This window comes from Budorcas taxicolor, chromosome 3 (assembly GCF_023091745.1).
Source record: "Budorcas taxicolor isolate Tak-1 chromosome 3, Takin1.1, whole genome shotgun sequence".
Classification (NCBI taxonomy): domain Eukaryota; kingdom Metazoa; phylum Chordata; class Mammalia; order Artiodactyla; family Bovidae; genus Budorcas; species Budorcas taxicolor.
The window spans coordinates 81,951,765-81,978,340 of NC_068912.1; the positions used below are offsets into that span (position 1 = coordinate 81,951,765).

The 26,576-nt window shown below is 38.0% G+C and overlaps 1 protein-coding gene across 1 annotated transcript in view; it reads right to left on the reverse strand.

The window, feature by feature from the left end:
- Window positions 1-26,576, reverse strand: part of EFCAB7 (EF-hand calcium binding domain 7) — a 56,881-nt gene that overhangs the window by 11,683 nt on the left and 18,622 nt on the right. Inside the window, exons 6-10 of the mRNA XM_052637855.1 lie at window positions 18,759-18,900; window positions 14,648-14,757; window positions 8,573-8,730; window positions 7,607-7,740; window positions 4,875-5,023 (exon numbers count right to left, since the gene is read on the reverse strand). Of these exons, the coding sequence (XP_052493815.1) occupies window positions 4,875-5,023; window positions 7,607-7,740; window positions 8,573-8,730; window positions 14,648-14,757; window positions 18,759-18,900 (693 nt within the window). The remainder of the gene's footprint in view (window positions 1-4,874; window positions 5,024-7,606; window positions 7,741-8,572; window positions 8,731-14,647; window positions 14,758-18,758; window positions 18,901-26,576) is intronic.

Sequence of the window (26,576 nt, forward strand, 5' to 3'; positions counted from 1 at the left end):
GTATTGATCCTTTTATCATTATATAGTGTTTTTTATCTTTCTTTATGGCCTTTAAAGTCTATTTTGTCTGATATCAGTACTGCCACCTACCCGATTTCTTGTCATTTCCATTTACATGAAATATCTTTTTCCATCCTCTCACTTTTGATCTGTGTGTGTCCTTCACCTTTAGTGGGTTTCTTGCAGGCAGCATATGGTAGGCTCTTGTTTTATTATCCAACTGCCACTCTGTGTCTTTTGATTGGAGCATTCAGTCCACTGACATTTAAGTTATTGATAAATACGCATTTATTTTCATTTAAATCTTATTTTTCCAATTGATTTTGCATTTCCTCTTTGTTCTTCTTTTTGTTTTTCCTTTTGTGGTTTTATGGTTTTCTTTTGCATTATGCTTGAGCTTTCTTGGTTTTGTTTTCTGTGAATCTACTGAATGCTTTTGATTTGTGGTTACCTTATTTTTCAAATATGTTAATCTATCACTGTATCTGTTTGCTTTAGACTGGGAGTCATATAGGCTCAAACACACTCTAAAAAAATGTATATTTTCTTACTCCCTTCCCCTACATTTTATTTTGATGTCCTTTTTTACATCTTCACATTTATCCTTTTGCTGTTTATTGTGGTTATTATCACTTTCACAAAATTTTTTTTTACATATACTGCCTTATTTGATTGTGATTTTCTCTTTTCTGTAGATTATTTCCTTTCTATTTATACAATAACTTTCAGTATTTCTTTTAGTATAGGTTTAGCATTACTAAATACTAAAAAGAATTTAGTATTCTTTTAGCTTTTGCTTACTGAAAAATTTATCTCCTCCTTCTAGTCTAAATAATACTCTTGCTTGGTAGATTATCCCAGATGCCAGTTTTTCCCTTTCAGGACTTGCTTCTCTCTTCTGGCCTGCAACATTTCTATAGAACCTCATCTATGGAATGTTGCCTACAACCTCATCTCAGCCTGGGAATCAGGCAGTCAACCTGAATGTTCCTCAGGCACTGTGTTCATGGAGCCACCAGTGTAGGAACCTTGTGCAGTTTCACTGAAGTCACATATAGTTATGCTCCTGAACACAACTATATGTGTTCACTAGGGAATCAGGGCAGACCACAGCACTATCTCTACATGTGTACACCCACAAAACCTGCAGCTGCTAACTCCAGACCTGCCCCAGCTGTGGGAGCACCAGTAAATCCATGCAGACATTCCATAGGACCTGAGATTATAAAGGTCCTGGCAACATACATCCACCAAAGTTGCAAAGCCGCAGGACAAGGCTGATTCCAGCCCAGCTTCTGAAATCAAGCAGTCCTGGGGGTCAGCTCAGATTTCAGCTCTGCCTCTGCATGTGGGCAACTGCAGAGCTTACATGCTCCAAGAACTTGTGGAGGCAGAGCTGCACCCACTGTGAAGTCACTGGAGAGTGAGGCTGCTAGGATACAGCCCCTGCCCCTCCCTTTGCTTGCATAACAGCAAACTTCTACAGTGGACTCAGGCTTTGCTCTGTGCACGCTCCCAGTTGCAGCCTGGACAACACTCTAGCCCCTTCGAGCTGTTTCCACATAGCCAACTGTGGTCCTATACATACCCAGGTCTGTCTGCTGAAGTCTGAGTTTCACCACTGAGCCACTGTGCACACCCACAGATGCAACTCTCAGGCTGGGGGATGCAGCGAGGTGGCCAGGACCATTAGTGCTGGTCTCAATCTGTTCTGCCTGCTCCAAGCCAGCTGCTGACTCTCCGCCAAGCCTCTGAATCTCCCCTTCTGCCCAGCTGATCTCCCAGTTGGTGAAGGGGGTTCCCAGGGTGAAGGAATCTTTTCTCTTTCACAGATCCCTCCCAGGGGTATAGCTCTGTCTCATTCTGATTCCTTTTATTTTCACCCTACCTGTACATGGTGAGCCTTCTGGTAGCTTTGATTCTATATGAGATTTGTTAGTGTCTAGTAGGTAATGTGTGAGAATTACTCCACGTGTAGATGTATTTTTGATACATTTGTGGGAAGAGGTAAACTCCAAGTCCTTTTATTCTGCCACCTTGATCCCTCGCTCCAGAACTTGCTTCAAATCTGTTCAATTGATCTGCAACAACTCACCTCAATAAATACACTTCTGTAAGTCAGCTAGGGTTGGCTCTTCACTTTTGAAAGTCAAGCAATCACAGACAGACTCAAAGTAAATAAATATACCACTGAGTATATCAATCAAACAACAGTCTCATCTGAATAACCATGCTTCCTCAATGCTCTTTATAAATAAGATGAACATTCTGCTTTGTGCCTGACCAGCATAGCTCTCCCTTGCAGTAAGCCATCAGCTCAGTTTTATCTTTTTATTTCAGCTATTGAGTGGTGGTCTGATTATCCTTTGACATTTTCACTGTATATATATATAAATTTTTTACTTTTGGAACTTCAAACAATGGAATCTATTACCTATTAAATAAATTTTAAAAATTTAAATAAAAGATCTTTATCTCAGAAATCCTTCTTACTTGTGATTTCAAAAGTCAATGATATCAGCAAATGCTATTATCTGCTGTTAACTTAAATCTTACTGTAACTTAATCTTAAATGCTACATCTGCTCTTAACTTAAAATGCCACAATCGTCTCTTAACTAACTCCTCTGTAAAATGGAAGCATGTGTAGCAGACACGATATTATTCACAAATTCAGTTCAGTTCAGTTCAGTCGCTCAGTCGTGTCCGACTCTTTGCGACCCCATGAATCGCAGCACACCAGGCCTCCCTGTCCATCACTAACTCCCGGAGTTCACTCAAACTCACGTTCATCGCATCGATGATGCCATCTAACTGTCTCATCCCTCTGTCGTCCCCTTCTCCTCCTGCCCCCAATCCCTCCCAGCATCAGAGTTTTCCCAGTGAGTCAACTCTTCACATGACATGGCCAAAGTACTGGAGTTTCAGCTTCAGCATCATTCCTTACAAAGAACACCCAGGACTGATCTCCTTTAGAATGGACTGGTTGGATCTCCTTGCAGTTCAAGAGACTTTCAAGAGTCTTCTCCAACACCACAGTTCAAAAGCATCAATTCTTCGGTGCTCAGCTTTCTTCACAGTCCAACTTTCACATCCATACATCACCACTGGAAAAACCATAACCTTGACTAGACGGACCTTAGTTGGCAAAGTGATGTCTCTGCTATTGAATATACCATCTAGATTGGTCATAACTTTCCTTCCGAGGAGTAAGTGTCTTTTAATTTCATGGCTGAAATCACCATCTGCAGTGATTTTGGAGCCCCCCAAAATAAAGTCTGACACTGTTTCCACTGTTTCCCCATCTATTTCCCATGAAGTGATGGGACGGGATGCCATGATCTTAAGTATTCTGAATGTTGAGCAACTAGGTGCTGATTTTCACAATGCTTAAAGATGTAAGATTCACTAAATGTTAAAGTAGAATGTAAAAAGTTACTGTAACTATTCACCTCTTATTAATAAAAATGGGAAAAAAAATACAGAGAACTTCTCAGAAAACAAATTTTTGAGGAATTTTAAATGATGTCAAAACTAGGAACTAAACCAAAGTCTCAGTTCAGTTCAGTTCAGTCACTCAGTCGTGTCTGACTCTTTGCGACCCCATGAATCGCAGCATGCCAGGCCTCCCTGTCCATCACCAACTCCCGGAGTTCACTCAGACTCACGTCCATCGAGTCAGTGATGCCATCCAGCCATCTCATCCTCTGTCGTCCCCTTCTCCTCCTGCCCCCAATCCCTCCCACCATCAGAGTCTTTTCCAGTGAGTCAACTCTTCACACGAGGTGGCCAAAGAACCAAAGTCTCAGTACACCCCAAACTTAAAATTTTTTTCTGGTAGTGTTACCCTCCTAGGTTGATGTATTTATAGAAAGAACAGATACTATTTTAAAATTATAAACAAATGTACTGTTATCTAATTTGTGTGGCCTAAAATTCTTAAATCCTTTATATTCAATTCAGTTGCTCAGTCGTGTCTGACTCTTTGCGACCCCATGAATCGCAGCATGCCAGGCCTCCCTGTCCATCACCAACTCCCAGAGTTCACTCAAACTCACGTCCACCGAGTCGGTGATGCCATCCAGCCATTTCATCCTCTGTCATCCCCTTTTCCTCTTGGCCCCAATCCCTCCCAGCATCAGAGTCTTTTCCAATGAGTCACCTCTTTACGTGAGGTGGCCAAAGTATTGGAGTTTCAGCTTTAGCATCAGTCCTTCCAAAGAACACCCAGGACTGATCTCCTTTATATTAAACTGTATTAAAGGACAAAAAAATATAAAATTTAAGAAACAGGCCTTAATTTTTATTATTCCTCTGGTTTATGTGAGTCTTATTCAACTTTTATACTTTACATGTTAATAAATAATGATAATCATAGCTAATACATACATAGTGCTTTATAAGAGCCAAGCACTGTTTCAAGTGTTTTACAAATATTAACCCAAGGAGTACCCATGTGAAAAGATCAGAATTCCAGTTCTCATACAGACATATTCTCCTTATTATAGGAGAGCTTTTATTCTATTAGGACAAAGAGTCTCTGAAGTCTCAGAGTAGAAGCAACTGTTGAAATTTTAGCAACTCAAACAGCCATCACCAATTAAGAAATATAACTTTTCGTATTACCGATCTTTTTCCTGCATATCATATGCTCAAACTACCTTTGTTCCTGAATTATTAAAATGTTGTGAGCAATTAAATTTCATATAAGAGCTTGCATAAACTAGCAGAAACATACTGCTGCACCCAGGATTCATTTGTATATTGAAGTTCAAGGATTTGAGAGCCCAATTCAAAAGTCCTGTGTCAAGAAAATGTTCGTGGGGCAAAATATTATGTACATTACACCCACAGCAAACTTTAAGACTGCTTTACCTCCGTCAGTTCCAGAGCTTTATTGTAGCCCATTGAGTGCAGAGTTACCCAGAGATCACGAGGATCCCCTTCTCGATCGTTGGCTTCCATCAAATTCAGATCCATAAAGCCCTGTCTTGTTAGTTCATTTTTCTTGGTATCAAAATTCTCTGTCAAAACAACCAAAAGTTTCTTCCTTACATATTTTTTTTAAGTTTATACATTTACTAAAATGGCTATATTGTTATTCATAAATGTTTATTTTGAAGGAAGCCTTAAGAATCTGTGAGCACTATCAAAGTGAAATAAGAACGGCTCAAAGACTTTCCTGGTGGTCCAGCGGTTAAGATTCTCCTGCCAATGTGGAGGACACAGGTTCAATCTCTGGCCTGGGAAGATTCCATATGCTGTAGGGCAACTAAGTCTGTGTGATACAACTGCTGAGCCTGTGCCCTAGAGCACGCACGCCACAACTACTGAGCCCACGCCCTGCAACTAGAGAACAGACCCCACTCACTGCAACTAGAGAAAGCCTGTGCCCAGCAACGAAGACTCAGCACAGCCAAAAAAAAATAAATTAATAAATAAACAAAGACCATGTTTAAAAAAAAAAAAGAATGGTTCGAAACATGTTTGAGAGATACTGTTCTAACTTCCCACAACTCAGCATAAGCACTATCACAGTGTATGATTTAGTTTTTCAACAAGAGCTGAAGTCATAAATAGTACAAATATATTTCAAAATTAGAAGAAATCTTAATTTTTCTGGGTAAATTCCAACCTGCCTGCTTATCAGAGTATATACTAACATGTATTTCAAAAATTAGGGTATATACTGCTGAAGCCAGTATTTTATTTCAAAAATTAAAATTAATTGCCACTTAAATCTAAATGAATTTGATGTAACATTCCCCAAACTACGCCAGAAGGAGATTATTATATGCTTAACTGCTTTAATTTTAACAGAATTGTCCCCTGGTCCTTAAAAAACTGTTAGATAATAGGGAACACTTTGAAGTCCATGAATGTCCCACACAAATCTAAGTATGCCCATTTTAACATTGTTTATAAGCAAAAATTCATGTGGAGTCTATATATAATTCTTGAATGTGACGATGAAATAGATAAAAAACAGCTACTCATTTTGGATTATATTCTGTTAACTGCCTTACAACAAAGAAAGATTTTATTTTCCAATATGCCCAAGGAAAATGGGTACTCTTATTTGAGGCATCTCTTTAATACACGTTACTGTGAGAAAAGAGGCATAGACATAGCTGTTTAAAACTGGTTGACTGATTAATAGTTTAAAATGCTTAGAGTTTGGAAAGTGATTCATAACTTTTGTAAAGACAAAAAAGGAAATGTAGATTAAATTAGATCATAGAGAGATACAGTAACCACTAAAATGGAAGCTGGAGCTACTAAATAGAAGAGCAAGATGAAAACATTAATATTTGATATATAATACAAAGAAATAATTACTTTCAAGAATAATGTATCTAGATATAATGCTATAGAGACTATCAATAACTAATCTACTTTTAAAACTTAAAATTATCAATTCTCCATTAATTTTTTAAAGTTTGTTAATACCCAATTTCAAGACTTCCTTTAAAGCTACAGTAATCAAGAGAAGTGTGATATTGGTCAAAGATGAGACAAATAGTTCAGTGGACTAGAACAGAGAACTCAGAAAATACCCAGACAAACTGACATGTGACAAAGGGACAAAGAGAATCAAAACATTATATCAATAAAGTTACAGGATGATTGCATCTTCCTAAAACTAATACTCTATTATGTGTTATCAATCTTGTTAATCAAAGTTTAAAATTATAAATCAATATGTATTTCTTGTTACTGATTACACTACATAAACCTTCAGTTAAAAACACTGTTAATCAGCTATACCCTAATACAAAATAAAAAGTTAATAAAAGAGAGTTAAAAAAAACTTTATATTAATAATACTTCTATTTTACTTGCTTTTTAGAAAAACAGATTTATCAGATTCCTCCCTAGCTCACTGACTGCCAAGACCATTTCAAGAACCGGAGGATTAGGACACATCACTACTCCAGTGACAGCAACATGTGAGTCAATCTCTCTCTTGGCTACATTCCAACCTCCTCAAACTTCTTGCTCTATGATTTACAGTTGGCTATGGTTTTCTGGCTTTCTCCTTTGACCTTTTAGTCCTTAGCTTAAATACACAAGCTCTACCCTCTTTTCAGTCTTTTCCCAAGTAACAACTGACTTTGCCTCACTCTCAGTATTTTTCTCTGCCCATTTTAGTATTTTTGGCTTCTATACATCCATGGATGGACTTTCTTAATTCAACTCAAATACAAAAAACAAAACAATTCTTAACATACATAAACAATTTCCTAGAAACCTCTTAATTTTTAGTGAAACTCTAGCCTGTTAACTCTTTGCTGCCCTCTTCTGGGCACAGTTTGGGTCTCTTCACCTTTACTATCAGAGCTAAGACAAAGTTGTTTATATTCTAAGCTCCAAAGAACGCAGTAATTATGAGTAAGTAACTTACATTTTCTTTTAACTTGAGTGCTATACCAACTACCAATTTAAGAAAAATAAATGTTTAATTTGTTATGATCTACAAACAATGCTACTATTTTTAAACTGTCCTAACTGCTATAATATTCGATGGAGAAATTTGATATTTTACTTGTTAAGGATGAAAGGGTATATATATGTATATAACACATCCATTAAGAAAAAATGCTTACCTCTGCAGACAGCCCAAGCATCTTCATCACATTTCTCACCGCTTGTTCTCAATTCAAAAAAATTATATTCTTCAAGACTAAGAAGACCATTTCCGTCTAAATCAATTACTTCAAATATATCTGATAAAGTTGACCTAAATTTAAAAAAATGCAAATTATTTGTCTCTAAGGCAACTAGATTGAAGAAGGTTTTGATGAGGATAACTTCTAAAAGGAAGTAGTATTAAGGCATTAAACAATATTTGTGATGAATTCATCTATGAAACAGAAACAGACTCACAGACACAGAGAATAAACTTGTGGTTGCCAAATGGGAGGGAGAGTTGGGGAGGGCTAAACTGGGAGTTTGAAATTGATAAACAACAAGGTCTTATTGTATAGCACAGGGAACTTATACTCAATATCTTGTAATAAACCATACAGGAAAAGAATAAAATAAAAACAGTATTTGTGAATGATAGAGTTAATGTATCCAAATATACATTCTACTTTGTCTAGCATTACAGGACATAATCAAACTTCTAAAGCAACCACAGTATCTCAACATGTAGTAGGAACTCAAACAGAAGTTCCCATTTTCTTTTCACCAATCTCCATCTATTTTCTTCCTCTCTACTGGTAGCTAGATCTTACATATGTAGAATATGGGAGAATTACCCTATTTGGATTTCATATTAAACAGTTATCTAAGACAATAGTACAATTAGCAGGACCTATTTCTAGTGGAGGAGACATCAGTAAATTTGTAACTAAAGTTGACTTGCCAACTATGTGGAATCTAGAAATAAATGGCAATCCCAGACCTATGAATAGAAGGTCACAGTCAGATGCCTAGTGGATGAGTTGAGCTACTGATTAGAACCTGGGGCTGGGGTTTGCAGCTAGCCAAAGGGAAGGATGGAAGGCAGGCTACTGATACACATCCAGCCTAGTATCCAGCCTCTAACTTTAGTAAACAAAACTTACCTAAATTCCTGTGTAAGAAATAATTCCCCTGTTTCATCTCTGTATACAAGTTGGGCTTCTTCTGTTACTGGTTTTATTTCTTTTCTTAGCCTGCAGCCAGTTGTGGAAGGAACTAACCAGTAAATTCCAGGTCCTAGTTCACCAGTCCACCCAAACGTCTTTTCTCAAAAGAATTTTTAAAACAAACACACACCATGAGTCTTAATGACTTTTAATCATTCTTATGAAAGAGAAGCATTAGAAACAGTTTGTTTTTTTTTTAACCAGTATTCACCAATTCTATTATGGTTCTATCAATGTTTTACAGGCTTCAAACTCCATTTGTTAATGCTAAATCTAGTAATATTAGATATAGTTCTTTATATATTTATAAAATAACTAAAATTATAATAGGTTAGAAGTTATATAACTTCTAAATCTTCCCAATATTCTTTAAACATGCCAGTGATGCACTTAAGGGGAATAGTTTTAATTTTTTTGGCTGTTTTTAAAGTGGAATGTTGGATAATCTTGCTACCCATACTCTTTCATACTGAATGATTATAGCATGAAAGATTAACATGTATTTGAAAAAGATCTGCTATATTTTGTGCAAATTTCTGGTATATTTTATGTAAAGTTACATAGTTTATATAAAATTAATGAATATTAATTTAATATACTCACTGGAAGGTAGTGGACTTTATGAAACAAAGCAAATTGTGATTCTATAAAATTTTCTAGAATTTAAAGTATTTTCAACATTTAATAGCATGAAGGGAATTCACTAAGTCCTAATTAAAGTTTCTAAAATATAATATCATGTACTTTATCCCTTAGCATTAACAACTAGTTATGAAATATTTGTTATATTGAAAATGGTCTTAAAGTACTATTTTGAGTTTTGACTGTGATGCAAATATTTCAACAGGAAACAAAGAGAAAAAACTTTAAGTAATTTTTCTGGGTTATAGTTGCCTAATATGATTCATATTCCATTCAATATCACAATAATCCAAGTCTATGCTCCAACCAGTAATGCTGAAGAAGCTTAAGTTGAATGGTTCTATGAAGACCTACAAGACCTTCTAGAACTAAAACCCAAAAAAGACATCCTTTTCATTATAGGGGACTGGAATGCAAAAGTAGGAACTCAAGAGATACCTGGAGTAACAGGCAAATTTTGCCTTGAGGTACAAAATGAAGCAGGTCAAAGGCTAACAGAGTTTTCCCAAGAGAACGCACTGGTCATAGCAAACACCCTCTTCCAACAAAAGAGAAGACTCCACACATGGACAGCACCACATGGTCAATACCAAAATCAGACTGATTATATTCTTTGCAGCCAAAGATGGAGAAGCTCTCACAGTCAGTAAAAACAAGACTGGGCTCAGATCATGAACTCCTTATTGCCAAATTCAGACTTAAATTGAAGAAAGTAGGGAAAACCACTAGACCATTCAGGTATGACCTAATCAAATCCCTTACAATTATACAGTGGAAGTGACAAATAGATTCAAGGGATTAGATCTGATAGACAGAGTGCCTGAAGAACTATGGATGGAGGTTCATGACATTGTACAGGAGGCAGTGATCAAGATGATCCCCAAGAAAAAGAAATCCAAAAAGGTAAAATGATTGTCTGATGAGGCCTTACAAATGGCTGAGAAAAGAAGAGAAGCTGAAGGCAAAGAAGAAAGGAAAGATATACCCATTTGAAAGCAGAGTTCCAAAGAATAACAAGGAAATAAGAAAGCTTTCCTCAGTGATCAATGTAAATACAGGAAAACAATAGAACAGGAAAGACTAAAGATCTCTTCAAGAAAATTAGATGTACCAAGGGAACATTTTGTGTTGGAGAAGACTCTTGAGAGTCCCTTGGACAGCAACCAGACCATCCTAAAGGAAATCACTGAATATTCAGGAAGTCCTGAATATTCATTGGAAGGACTGATGCTGAAGCTGAAGCTCCAATAACTTTGGCCACCTGATGCAAAGAACTGACTCATTTGAAAAGACCCTGATGCTGGGAAAGACTGAAGGCAGGAGGAGAAGGGGATGACAGAGAATGATGGTTGGATGGCATCATCAATTCAATGGACGTGAGTCTGAGTAAACTCCGGGAGTTGGTGATGGACAGTGAGGCTTGGCATGCTGCAGTCCATGGGATCGCAAAGAGCTGGACATGACTGAGCGCGACTGAACTGAACTGAACTGAAGGGAACATTTCATGCAAAGATGGGCACAATTAAGGACAGAAATGGTATGGACTGAACAGAAGCAGAAGATACTAAGAAGAGGTGCCAAGGATACATAGAACTATACAAAAAAGATCTTCAGGACTCAGATAACCACGATGGTGTGATCACTCACCTAGAGCCAGACATCCTGGAATGCGAAGTCAAGTGGGCCTTAGGAAGCATCACTACGAACAAGGCTAGTTGAGGCGATGGAATTCCAGTTGAGCTACTTCAAATCCTAAAAGATGATGCTGTGAAAGTGCTGCACTCAATATGCCAGCAAATGTGGAAAACTCAGCCACAGGACTGGAAAAGGTCAGTTTTCCTTCCAATCCCAAAGAAAAGCAACGTCAAAAAATGTTCAAACTACTACGCAATTGCACTCATCTCACATGCTAGCAAAATAATGCTCAAAATTCTCCAACAGTACGTGAACTGTGAACTTCCAGATGTTCAAGCTGGATTTAGAAAAGGCAGAGGAACTAGAGATCAAATTGATAACATCTGCTGGATCATCGAAAAAGTAAGAAAGTTCCAAAAAAGCATCTACTTCTGCTTTATTGACTACACCAAAGCCTTTGACTGTGTGAATCACAACAAACTGTGGAAAATTCTTTAAGAAATGGGAATACCAGACCATCTGACCTGCCTCCTGAGATATCTGTATGCAGGTCAAGAAGCAACACTTAGAACTGGACATGGAACAACAGACTGGTTCCAAGTCGGGAAAGGAGTACGTCAAGGCTGTATATTGTCACCCTGCTTATTTAACTTATATGCAGTGTACATTATTTGAAATGCCAGGCTGGATAAAGCACAAGCTGGAATCAAGGTTGCTGGGAGAAATATCAATAACAGATATACAGATGACACCACCCTTATGCAGAAAGAGAAAAAGAACTAAAGAGTCTCTTGATGAAAGTGTAAGAGGAGAGTGAAAAAGTTGCCTTGAAACTCAACATTCAGAAAACTTAAGGTCATGGCATCCAGTCCCATCACTTCATGGCAAATAGATGGGGAAATAATGGAAACAGTGAGAGACTTTATTTGGAGGGGCTCCAAAATCACTGCAGATGATGACTACAGCCATGAAATTAAAAGACACTTCCTCCTTGGAAGAAAAGCTATGACCAACTAGACAGCATATTAAAAAGCAGAGACATTACTTTGCCAACAAAAGTCCATCTAGTCAAAGCTATGGTTTTTCCAGTAGTCATGTGTGGATGTGAGGGTTGGACTAAAAAGAAAGCTGAGTGCCAAAGAACAGAAGCTTTTGACTGCAAGGAGATTAAGCCAGTCAATCCTGAAGGAAATCAGTCCTGAATATTTATTGGAAGGACTGATGGTATAGCTGAAGCTCCAATACTTTGGCCACCTGATGTGAAGAACAGACTTTTGGAAAAGACCCTGATGCTGGGAAAGATTAAAGGTGGGAGGAGAAGGGGACAACAGAGGATGAGACGGTTGGACGGCATCACCGACTCGATGGACATGAGTTTGAGCAAGCTCCGGGAGTTGGTGATGGACTGGGAAGCCTGGCGTGCTACAGTCCATAGGGTTGCAAAGAGTTGGACACGACTGAGTGACTGAACTAAACTGAATATGATTCAAATATAAATAAATGATTTGTAATTCAGATTTCATTGACAGAAAATAAAAATTTAATACAGTTTAAAAGAATTCACTATTTGTATGAATTAGCCACATTTGTAAAAATCCAATGTGAACAAAAACAGTGGAATTTTACTATTAGTTATGTAATATGTACTCTAAAATAAGACAGTAGAATCCTAGATGAACCTACCTTATACAAATTCTTTTCCATCATAGGATATTTATAATGAGTGCCAAGACATTTGTATAGGAAAACATTTTATTTTCCTGTTGTATGAAAGAAAGCAAAATGGCATCCCTATGTACCTTCTGGAGCCCAATGGCTTCCTATAAAACCTAGGAGTTGTCTCTGTCAAATATATTAAACCTAAGAACTGAAGCATTTTCTAGTTGTGTATAAAGTAAAAGTGAGTCACTCAGTTGTGTCTGACTCTTTGCGACCCCATGGACAATATAGTCCGTGGAATTCTTTAGGTCAGAATACTGGAGTAGGTAGCCAGGGGATCTTCCCAACCCAGGGATGAACCCAGATCTCCCACATTGCAGGTGGATTCTTTACTAGCTGAGCCACAGCGGAAGCCCATATTTAAGCAAATAGGTATTTCTGCTTCAGCACAGAATTTATTGTTATTTAGTGGCTAAGTCATGTCCAACTCTTTTGTGACCCCATGGATTGTAGCCCACCAGACTCCTCTGTTCATGGGATTTTCCAGGCAAGAATACTGTAGTGGCTTGCTATTTCCTTTTCCAGAGGATCTTTCTGATCCAGGGACCAAATCTGTGTCTCCTGCACTGCAGGCAGATTCTTTACCACTAAGCCACTTGGGAAGCCCTCAAATGCAAAACGAAGTTGCTCATCCAAATTCTCGATTCAGCCCTATTTCTGCCCTCGCAAGTCAGAGGAATGATAACCATCCTAAAGTGACCGTGTCCTATGTTGGATTGTAACAAGCAACCCAATATAAGTGAGGGCTATTTTGAAAACTAAACATTGACCAAACTCATCTTTTGGAAATCATAATCTTTTGGATTGGCCAGATGTAAACTTATATCCATGTGTGAAAAACAATTCTTGCTGTTTCCTAATACACGTTCTCTGATGAACCTCCTTGTCTCCATGTATAAACTTGAACTGCCATAGCTGGCAAATGGAAAGTCTTTCATGGGCACAAAACTCTTCTTAAAGAAAATAACTGTGAAACTAAAAGTAAAAATCCTTTGTAAATATGACATATTACAGATAAACAGAGGAGTAAACAGTAAAGAGGTAAACAGAAACTCATTCAAAGCCTAGGCTTGCTATGTACTAAGATTTTTATATGGGCAATATCGTAAGAAAGTAATTTTAAACAAAACAAAGTGGGATAGCTATTGTTGTAGACAATGTTTTATCTTGAACTTAACTATGCAGTCAGTTTTGAAGAAGAGTTTAGTCAAAACATTAACTTTTGTCATTTTATTTGTTTCTTGCCTATAACTATTCTTGTCTGTTAGGAAGCTGACAACAAAGACTTTTATATAACATTCCATCAGGGAAATGTTTGTCTGTCGCTGGGCCTATATAAAGATTAAATATGATACTGCAGTAAGCTCTTGAATAGTATTATTCATGCTACTGTGTAGCAGATGTATTTTGTATTCCTCATAAAATAAATAGCCACATTTATGTATCTGCCTCACATATTTGGCCTCTGAGTAAATATATAATTAGAAAAGATCAGAACAACCCCATGGGCAACATACAAAATCATTTGAAAGCATTTCTTCAGATCAATCTATTTTTAGACCCTATAATATGAGGAAAGCCTACGGGTATGAAGTTTTTCTTTTTTGCAGTAGTACTAAAAGTAAGACAAACATCTAGAGGAACTTTTTCAAAGTTGAACTGCTTGAATTTAGGGGAAAAAGTTCCCTGGCATCAATCATTTTTATTGAGCATAAGAAAAAAAATGTTCACATGTGGGGGGCATCAGGGTATTAGAAAGAGGAAAGTGAACTATAATGTCACACACAACGTATAAGTTATAAAGTCAAGGCTGCCAATAAATCCTCAATTTTAAAATCTCAGCAAATTCAAATCCTTCACAATTAATAAAAATATATGAATAATGATAAGAATTGTATTTACCTTAATTGAAAGGGAAGAAAAAAAGGTTAAAGATATATAGAAAAACTACTATTTTCCCCAAACTTGAGATCACATTATACTTTTAACTATACATTAGAAAATAAACATGTATACTTCTCTATTTCGTAGTTCGGTAAAACACAAGAGTTGTAGATTTGCTTGACTTTCATTTTCCTTAAGAATATACAAGGCAGTATCAACTGACAACCAAGGGGATGGTTTTCCTATAAACAAAAAACCCCAAACATCTTAAAATAAGCAATCACTACTTAGATCTTTCCTATTTTAAAAAAAAGTTAATGGTTTCTTTCCCCTTCGAGTTACTTTTTTAAAATTCACATCCATTTTTATATGTAAACATCAAAAGACATTTTCAATAAGACAGATAACTATACAAAGTGATCTTGTTAGAAACATTATATATACACCTCTAAAAATCATAAATTTTTACAACTCATTAGAGAGCTAAGGCTGCAACGCAACCAAGTAGACTGAAATCCAAGGAAAAACAACCCTTTCAAGAAGTGACAAGATGCAAGTACTGGCTCACTTGTAAAGGAGCATAGGAGGAAAAGATGTTAGACATCATTTGTATGATTTTAACTCCAAAATTCCTATCTCCTGATAGACCTTTTCTGGGAACATTAGACCCATATATCCAACTGCCTATTTGACATTTCTACTTGGATTTCTATGTCTAAAACTGTCCAAACACCTGAAGGAAAAAACTGTCCAGCTGTAGTCTTCTCTATCTCAGGTAAGAGACTGAGAAGAGTATCTCAACCCCCTAAATTCTGGAATCATCTTTAACTTCTTCTGTCTCTCATGTGTCATAAACAAGATTCAGGAAATGCTATGGTTTGACCTTCAAAATACATCCAGAATCTCTACTTCTTATCTCCTTTGCACCTCCGTTCAAAGCAAAAGCATTCTTTGCTTTCTCCTGAGTACCCTTCTATCTATTTTCAATATACAACCTGACTGCTCTTGCTAAAATGTCAGAAAATGTTCCATCTCTACTCAAAATCCTCTAACAGAGCTGAAAGTTGGAAGAAAGTTGCTCCCACCCTAACAGTAGGGAAAAAAATGCACAAACTACACAATCATAGCATTTCTTAAACCCATCAGATATGAGGTCACAGGATAACCATGCAGTCTGAAATCCAAGGAAAGACAGACCCTCCTAAGGAGGGATGAGATGCAAGCGTGGCTGACCTGTGGGGGCACACAGGAGAACAAGATGTCAGGCATGTAAGTGGAAGAGAGAATGCAGAAGAAACAAAGATGCAACATTTTCTAAAAACAATAACCAACATAAATCCAAGAAGCTCAGGGCTTTCTAATAGGATAAATACCAAAAATATAAACACAAACAAACAACAACTTAAAAAGTAAACCTCTCCAAAATTAAAAAACAGCATCAACCCAAAACAAAAAACATCAAGACACATATTCAAACTACTGAAAATCAAAGATGAAGAGAAAATCTTGATGGCGGCCTCCTAAGGGTTTCTCATTTCTGTTTCTCTCAGAGTGAAAGTCCAAGTTTTGGACTTTTACAACATTATCGCAAAACCAAAACTTTACCTGATTTTGTCCTTGTTTCTCCCTTGTCTTCATCTCCTGCCACTCTCTCCTTCCCTACTTCATTATAGCCACTCTAGCCACCGTGTTCTTCTAACACCAGGCGCACTCTACACCTCCGACCCTCTGAACAGAGGATTCCCTCTACCTGCCCCTTGCTCCACTCTTCATCCATCCCTTCCACCACCCCTACATCCACTAAACTTGCTCCCTTGCTTCCTGTGGAAGACAGCAAAAATGGCTATTCCTGTCTGCATCCACAGCCCTTTGCAATGTGATTTTGCGGCTCTTTCGTCTAGAGATAAAATCTATTTCTCCACCTTGTAAATCTGTACTTGCCTTGTGATTTGCTGTGAACAACAGAGAGTAACAGAAGTAATGTGCCGGTTCTGAGCCCAGGCCTATGCTGCTTCTGCTTTCCTGTTACACCATAAGAACAAGTCCAAGCTAACTTACTAGAGGATAAGAGACTACACAAGGCAAAATCAAGTTGTCTCAGCTGAGGCCCACACAGAGAAAAGAGCTCAATCAAGATCAATTAAAGCCAGCCACGAGCTATCCTGCAGCTGATCACAGAGGTATGGGTGAGATCTACAGAAAAAAGCCAAGCCCAGTTCAGACCAAAAAACTGTCCAATAGACCTGCTCATGAGCAAACAAATGTTGAATTATTTTAAGCCACTGAGTTTTGGGGGTAGCTTATTACATAGCAGTTGATAATTAATATACCTCTTTCAAAGTCTGCTCAAATGTCAACTTCTAACGAAGCATACACTAACTACTCCCTTTCAATGGTAACCCATATTCCCTCAGCATTCACAATGCCCCTTATCCTCTCTGTTTTTCCCACAGCATTTATCACCTTCTAACACACCATGTGACTTACTATTTATTATATTTATTATTTATTATTTCCTCTATTAGAATGTAAGTTCATGAGGTCACACTGTCGTGTATCTTAAGCACCTAAAGTGATACTTGGTTTATGAGGTCCTCAAAAAATAGTTGACAAATAAATGAATGAAAAATATTTATAACAATACAAAGAATTAACAACTACATTAACTTTGTAGATTTGATACATTTATCTGAAAAATTATTATTGTAATTATCATGTAAAAGTATCAACGAGCAAATGTTCTCAGTGTCCTGTAAGATACACAGTGAAAACTTTGAGTATCTTTACTATAGGAGGGAAAACAATGTAAGTGGGGAAGAATCCTCTAGTAAGTAGATGTTTACATGTAAACATAATAAGAGGAAAATAAAGATTGATATTTGGAATAGTCAACTTTAAAAGGATACCTAGCAAAAGCACACATATAAGCCATGTTTCACTAAAACTTATGTAATAACCACTGTAGACACTGCTGCTGCTGCTGCTAAGTCACTTCAGTCGTGTCCAACTCTGTGCAACCCCATAGACCACAGCCCACCAGGCTCCTCTGTCCCTGGGATTCTCCAGGCAAGAATACTGGAGTGGGTTGCCATTTCCTTCTCTAGAGCATGAAAGTGAAAAGTGAAAGTGAAGTCGCTCAGTCGTGTCTGACTCTTCGCAACCCCAAGGACTGTAGCCTACCAGGCCCCTCCGTCGATGGGATTTCCCAGGCAAGAGTACTGGGGTGGGGTGGCATCACCTTCTCTGACTGCAGACACTAGGGAATTATTAATTTTTATCTATCATTGGTGTACAGAAAAGTATTATCATGGATATAAAAATTATTAAATAAGGACTAAGTCATATGATATAGGACTTTGAAGGTATTCAAAAATACTTGCAGCTTTATTTGTCCCAATTTTATGACCAACCTAGACAGCATATTGAAAGCAGAGACATTACTTTGCCAACAAAGGTCTGTCTAGTCAAGGCTATGGTTTTTCCAGTGGTCATGTATGGATGTGAGAGTTGAACTGCAAAGAAAGCTGAGTGCTGAAGAATTGATGCTTTTGAACTGTGGTGTTGGAGAAGACTCTTGAGAGTCCCCTGGACTGCAAGGAGATCAGCCCTGGGATTTCTTTGGAAGGAATGATGCTAAAGCTGAAACTCCAGTACTTTGGCCACCTGATGCGAACAGCTGACTCATTGGAAAAGACTCTGATGCTGGGAGGGATTGGGGGCAGGAGGTGAAGGGGACAACAGAGGATGAGATGGCTGGATGGCATCACTGACTCGATGGATGTGAGTCTGAGTGAACTCTGGGAGTTTGTGATGGACTGGGAGGCCTGGCGTTCATGGGTCGCAAAGAGTCGGACATGACTGAACTGAACTGAACTGAATGCTCCCACCAAAGTTCTCTCATGTATATTCACTTAACAAATTGATAAATGGAAAAAGCTAAGGATTAATTAGTGGATAAAAAGTTAATTCTATGTCAAGAGGAAATGAGGTAACATTTTGTTCTTTGCATAATATGACAACATAGTCAACGTACAAACGACTTTCTTCAAATGTATATAACCACGTTTCTTACTTTGCATAATGTGATGACATAGCGTATAAACAACTTTCTTTAAATGTACGTAACCACGATCCTTAGGCAAATCCACTTTTTCACTAACTAGAACCATCAAAACCTTACATAAGTATTCTTAAAGCTGGCATAAAGTGATGTTTTTTTTAAATATAGAAAATTTAAACTTGCCTTCAGCTTGACTCAGGTTTAATGGCTTAATTGTTATATAAACCAGGGATCTCTGAGCTATTTGCATCTTGTATTGATGACTAATGATTTCACCATCTTCTTCTAAGAAAAAGCAGCCTTTTGATTGTACACCTTGCCACTCCTGGAATAAAGGATAAATTTGTTTCAAAGAATGTTCATTACAAGTTTCCAGCATGAAGAGCAATGAAGAAAAACCTAGGGAAGATATAAAAAGAAATGTCAACTAGAGCCAATGCCGTCCAGGAATTTGTGACATCTTTAAGAGCCAGTATTTAGATAACAAAAAATTAGGAAAAGATAGAGAGGAGAAATATGAAAAATACAGTTCATGAGTTGGAGAAGTACTGAAACAAAGTAATAAATAAACATGCTGGTGCAATAATCAGGGTGAGGTTAGTGCTTAGAGCATACTAAGAATGAAGAACTAAGGATTGTTAAAACCGATATGTTGAGAGAAAAAGCAATAGGATTTTATATTTAAAAGATAAAGTATGTGACAACCAAAATACTTGTTTCAAGTCTAGGTAACTAAAACACTGGATTCACTTCACAGCTATAGCAAAATGCTGATAAATACTAGTTTTGAGAAAGACCTCTCTAAATTAGCTCTAGAGGGATGGGATGCTTGGGAGGTGGGAGGGAAATTCAAGAGGGAGGGGCTGTATGTATACCTATGGTTGATTCATGCTGATGTATGGCAGACACCAACACAATATTGCAAAGAATTATCCTCCAACTAAAAAATAAATAAAATTAAAAAAAAAAATAGGGTAGTAAATTCAAAGTTTTTATAACACAGTGAAGTTCAAAGCTGGGCTTCAGTCAAAAGTTCAACTATTAATGATGAGTAAGAGTATGTATAGACTTTCAACTAACCTCCTTGTATTTACATTTACCCAAGTAGAATGATAAAGAATATTAATTTAGAATTACAGAATATTAAAGATAGAAATCTAGAAAGCAACTCAGTACAGACCTCTTTTAACTGATGAATGTCTGAAAAATAAAGTGATATGCTTAATTCACAATTCTCATTGATTGTAAAACTATATCTGAATCTAGGCTGGATGGCGTCACCGACTCGATGGATGTGAGTCTGACTGAACTCCGGGAGTTGGTGATGGACAGGGAAGCCTGGCGTGCTGCAGTTCATGGGGTTGCACAGAGTTGGACACAACTGAGCAACTGAACTGAACTGAAGTGGCCTTGCTTTCTCTCCAAACTACCAGCTATATTCAAAATTCTTTTCTTCCTACACTTGATATCTACCATGATTTTTAATCTAATATTTAATATTTCAATGATTTAAAACTTCATATTTATGAAATTATTATAATATGTATGATAATGCATTATTCAGAATTATACACTGCAGCCATAAAATTAAAAGATGCTTACTCCTTGGAAGAAAAGTTATGACCAACCTAGATAGCATATTCAAAAGCAGAGACATTACTTTGCCGACTAAGGTCCGTCTAGTCAAGGCTATGGTTTTTCCTGTGGTCATGTATGGATGTGAGAGTTGGACTGTGAAGAAGGCTGAGCGCCGAAGAATTGATGCTTTTGAACTGTGGTGTTGGAGAAGACTCTTGAGAGTCCCTTGGACTGCAAGGAGATCCAACCAGTCCATTCTGAAGGAGATCAGCCCTGGGATTTCTTTGGAAGGAATGATGTTAAAGCTGAAACTCCAGTACTTTGGCCACCTCATGCGAAGAGTTGACTCACTGGAAAAGATTCTGATGTTGGGAGGGATGGGGGCAGGAGGAGAAGGGGACGACAGAGGATGAGATGGCTGGATGGCATTACTGACTTGATGGACGTGAGTCTGAGTGAACTCCGGGAGTTGGTGATGGACAGGGAGGCCTGGCGTGCTGCGATTCATGGGGTCGCAAAGAGTCAGACATGACTGAGCGACTGAACTGATGTGTAAATATAATTATTTGGTTTTCTTGGTAAAAAAAAACAAATTTTAGTAACTAAAAAATTTCTTTAATTTGTGTTAGAATTATGGGTATAGCTGCCTCGTGCTACCGCTGCTGTTGCTAAGTCGCTTCAGTCGTGTCCGACTCTGTGCGACCCCATAGACAGCAGCCCACCAGGCTCTGCCGTCCCTGGGATTCTCTAGGCAAGAACACTGGAATGGGTTGCCATTTCCTTCTCCAATGCATGAAAGTGAAAAGTGAAAGTGAGGTCGCTCAGTTGTGTCCGACTCTTCGCGACCCCATGGACTGCAGCTTACCAGGCTCCTCTGTCGATGGGATTTTCCAGGCAAGAGTACTGGAGTGGGGTGCCATTGCCTTCTCCGATAGCTGCCTCCTACCCCTAGGTTAAAAAAATGTTTAAATGAAACTAAAAAGCAATGCACCTTGCCTGGTACACTGGTCCCATCATTTCATGGCAAATAGATGGGGAAACAATGGAAACAGTGACAGACCATTTTCTTGGACTCCAAAATCACTGTAGACAGTGGACATGATATTAAAAGATGCTTACTCCTTGGAACAAAAGGTATGACAAACCTATACAGCGTATTAAAAAGCAGAGACATTACTTTGGTGACAAAGCTCTGTATAGCCAGAGCTATGGTTTTTCCAGTAGTCATGTACGGATGTGAGAGATGGGCCATAAAGAAGGCTGAGTGTGAAGAATTGATACTTTCATTCAAAGTGTCATGCTAGAGAAGTCCCTTGGACAGCAAAGAGATCAAACCAGCAAATCCTAAAGGATATCAATCCTGAAAATTTATTGGAAGGAGTGATGCTGAAGCTGAAGCTCCAATAGTGTGGCCACCTGATACAAAGAGGCAGCTCACTGGAAAAGACCCTGATGCTGGGAAAGATTGAGGCCAGAAGGGGATGACAAAGGACAAGATGGTTGGATGACAAGATGCGGCATTTGGCAAACTCGAAGATGAAGAATTTCTCCATGTGCTTATGATATTTCTGGCTGACAGATGTTTTTATAAAATTTGGCTGGGGAGTGAGTTAAAATTTTTATTAGAAGTCTTCCCTAAATTCTAGTTTTAGAAAAGGTATAGGTAGAAGAGTGTTTATAAGTTTCTTTGAAAGACATCAAATATAATACATGGTTAAGAAGGCTAGAAAATGTTAAGACAATAGCTATTATAAAATAGAAGAAAGCCAAATGCCATGCTATATAAATCAACCAAACTTCAATATGATAATCAGATTAGTTTGAATACTAAGTAACACCATTAGGAGAATTTGTACCTCTCTTGTTTTAAGGGAAGAATTCAAATTCTTTAGATCTATCAGAGTTATTAAACACACAATGCTTATTCAACCCCAAATTTCCTTTAAAACAAATAGACTTTCAATCACACAAAGCTTTTTCTCTAGGACCTATACTAAAATGTTATAAATTAAAAGAAAAAAGTACTGACAAAATATCTGGCTCATTCAAATAAATTAATTTGAAAAGACTATAGATTGACAGTTTGAGAAAAATGAAAGAAGGTTCAGTTTAAAATAAAATCTTAGCATGCTTGAGTAAGAAATTCCATGTATAATTTTTGACAATATAAAGCAGAAATAAAACAGTAACTTGTAATTCTTACACAGGACATAAGGTGGTGCTACATTCTACCAATTCAAGTAAATTCATATAAAAGGAAAAAATTCATTTGTCATACACAAATATTATTCCATTCACAATGTATAAGGAAATGCTTAAAAGCATAAATTAAAAATAGGAAAGCTGAAAATTCTAGCTATCAAAAACAAATTTATCAGTAAAATTGTATTTTTCCTGGAGCACTGTAGAGAATTTAATCTGTTTTGACATACAATTCTGCATCATTAAAGGTTTAGGTGAGGCAGAATTATTAAGCAGTCGGTCTGCCATGTCTGCGTGCATGCTAAGTTGCTTCAGTCATGTCCGATTTTTTGCAACCCCATGGACTGTAGCCTGCCATGCTCCTCTGTCCATGGATTTTCCAGGCAAGAACACTGGAGTGAGTTGCCAAGCTCTCCTCCAGGGGATCTTTCTGAACAGGCATCAAACCCACATCTCTTATGTCCCCTGCATTGGCAGGCGGGTTCTTTACTACTAGTGCTCTCTGGGATGGAGAAGGCAATGGCACCCCACTCCAGTACTCTTGCCTGGAAACTCCCATGGATGGAGGAGCCTGGTGGGCTGCAGTCCATGGGGTCGCTGAGGGTCGGACACGACTGAGTGACTTCACTTTCACTTTTCACTTTCATGCATTGGAGAAGGACATGGCAACCCACTCCAGTGTTCTTGCCTGGAGAATCCCAGGGACGGGGGAGCCTGGTGGGCTGCTGTCTATGGGGTCACACAGAGTCGGACACAACTGACGTGACTTCGCAGCAGCAGCGCTCCCTGGGAAGCCCTTCATCAGCTATCAGTTCAGTTCAGTTCAGTTTATAGACTTGGTCAAAAGAGGAACTTGTATGTCATCATCACCATCATCAACATCACTTATTTCTTATAAAGATACCTTATATTACATTATTAGAAGGCTATTTGCTGTCTGTTAAGAAAAGTAAGTAAACAGACTGCTATTGAACTTTTTTTGTTATTAAAGAATTATAAACTGTACATACTTAAAAACAAGAGGTTAAATAGATGATTTGTAAGGGAAAAATTTGATATGGATTGCCAAACTAATCAACAAGTTGAACTGATCAACATTTTGAAAATGTGAGACTTTTATAAGAAAATTATCTGGAGCTTTCATAAAAATTAAGTTAGACAACCATTTCAAGAATAAAATGTTTATATTTTTCTCGTTTTACATATATAACTTATATGTTATACACATATTATACTATATATATATGTAAAATGAGCTTTCCTGGTGGCTCAGATGGTAACGAATCTGCCTGCAGTGCAGAAGACCTGGGTTTGACCCCTGGGTTGGGAAGATCCCCTGGAGAAGGGCATGGCAACCCACTCCAGTAGTCTTGCTTGGAGAATCCCATGGACAGAGAAGCCTGGTGGACTACATACAGTCCATGGGGTCGCAAAGAGTTGACACAACTCAGCAACTAAGCACATGGCACATATATGTAAAATATATGTAGGCATTTCTAACTAGGAGTCTGGATATAATACTGAATCTCTGGAATTTAAAATTCATGACTTTCTCTAATTTTAGCCATGACTGTCAACTGAAGCTATTCTCTCAAAGAAAAAATTCTGACATCCCCTGTACATGATAAAATCTAAAGTAAATATTTAGATAGAATTGAGAGCTGAGAAAAGAACAGTGATACAGTACCTACGTATAGCATACAGAAAGTAATACATGTATAGTTCCTGTAAAGGTTATATTTCCTCCTCCTTGAAGGGTGTAAGTCAAGTATTTTATCATTTGTGTGGATTTATGGTTTACAATATGGCTTATGGATACTCCACTACAATAATTTTCTAATTTCTGAAAAGACCCTTCTTATCTGTCCCAATTCCATACTTCTCCACTATACATAAAATTGAGGTAGTAAACTTGTTTAAAATAGATTTAAAGTGCTTGAAAATTTAATAATTATCTTATTAGGTTTTTCTACCAATCTCAATTAAAACAAATTAGACAATAACTATACTCCTAACCAAGTACTTTTTAGAGTTGTGAAACTTAAGAAACATATAGAACTTAAGAAAAATTTAAAAGTAACCTCAAAGTAAAATGCAAACAAAGAACTAAATTCTGCTGAATAACAAAAGGATCACAGATTTTTTAAAAAACCATTTCTGCTCATGTAAATTAGAGAATACAAAACAGTAGGCAATATCAAGATCAGGAAAAGGACAAGAAAATGTCAGGTAAGAAATATGAAAGCTATGAAGTATTTCCAAAAGACATTAGATTTTATATGAAAGTCACAGAATTTACAAGTTGACAGTATGCCTTCTTCAATCATTAAATTCTCCTACTAACTCTCACCTAATTTCTAATACCTAAATACCTTTCCTTGTTCTTGATGTCATTAGATGCAAAAATTTAGTCTTCTGTTACACAATCACTATGGCCTACAGATTAATTTTGGCTTTGTCTATTACAGGAGTCCCCAGCCCCAAGGCTGCACAGCAAGAGGTGAGTAGCAGGAGAGGGAGCAAAGTTTCATCTGTATTTACAGTGCTTCCCATCGCTTGCATTCCTGCCTGAGCTCTGCCTCCTGTCAGATCAGCAGCAGCATGAGATTCTCATAAGAGAGCAAACCCTAACCCAAAGGTCAAGGTGGAATATCCAGAGATAGCCAAAGAATAGAAATAAAGTGCACAATAAATGTAATGCACCTGAATCATCCCGAAATCATTCCCCACCTGGCCTGGTCCATGGAAAAATTGTTTTCCACAAAATGGGTCCCTGATGCCAAAAAGGTTGGGGACCACCGGTCTATTAGATCTGTCCCTTCCTTACTATGTTCAGGTACTACCCTTGGCCTAGCTGTCCTCTATCACCCTCTCAATAGTCTCCCTAATTTGAAGCCTCCATATATAATACTCAGTCGTGTCTGACTCTTTGCGACCCCGTGGACTGTAGCCCACCAGGGTCTTCCATCCATGGGATTCTCCATCCATTTCCTTCTCCAGGGGATCTTCCCAACCCAGGGATCGAACCCGGGTCTCCCACATTGCAGGCAGATGCTTTAATCTCTGAGCTACCAGGGAAACCCAATACAACAGCAGAATAACTTTTCTTAAATTATCTTTCATCATGTCATTCCCATATTAAGACCTGCAGTAATTTCTTTGTTCCATAATAATACTGGGCTTCCCTGATAGCTCAGTTGGTAAAGAATCCACCTGCAATGCAGGAGACCCTGGTTCGATTTCTGGGTTGGGAAGATCCACTGGAGAAGGGATAGGCTACCCACTCCAGTATTCTTGTGCTCAGCTGGTAAAGAATCCATCTGTAATGTTATTCCAGTATTCTGGCCTGGAGAATTCCATGGACTGTATAGTCCATGGGGTTGCAAAGAGTCGGACACGACTGAGCAACTTCACTTTGGACTGCCCTGGTGGCTCAGACCATAAAGCATCTGTCTGCAATGCGGGAGACCTGGGTTTGACCCCTGGGTCGGGAAGATCCCCTGGAGAAGGAAATGGCAACCCACTCCAGTACTCTTGCCTGGAAAATCTCATGGATGGAGGTGCTTGGTAGGCTACAGTCCATGGGGATGCAAAGAGTTGGACATGACTGAGTGACTTCACCTTCTTATAGTAATATGGAAAACATTATTTATTAAAGTAAAACTATTAATACATCCTTGGCACTGTGATAAATGGTTTATATATGTTGCTGCTGCTGCTGCTAAGTCATTTCAGTTATGTCCGACTCTGTGTGACCCCACAGACGGCAGCCCACCAGGCTCCCCCGTCCCTGGGATTCTCCAGGCAAGAACACTGGAGTGGGTTGCCATGTCCTTCTCCAATGCATGAAAGTGAAAAGTGAAAGGGAAGTCGCTCAGTCGTGTCCAACTCTTAGCGACCCCATGGACTGCAGCCCACCAGGCTCCTCCGTCCATGGGATTTTCCAGGTAAGAGTACTGGGGTGGAGTGCCATTGCCTTCTCCTTTATATATGTTATGTGTTTAAATCTTTAAAAAACACACTAAATATAACTACTTCCAATTTATACATAAGGAAACTAAAACTCAGAAGGGCTGCTGACTACCTTATCAGAGGTCACACAGTTATTAAGTGACAAAGCTAAAATTTAAACACAGGTCTGTCCATTCTAAGGTTTTAATCAGCACCTCAGAACAGTGCTTGGCACAAAATAGTCATTCAATAAATATTTGTTGTCATGGG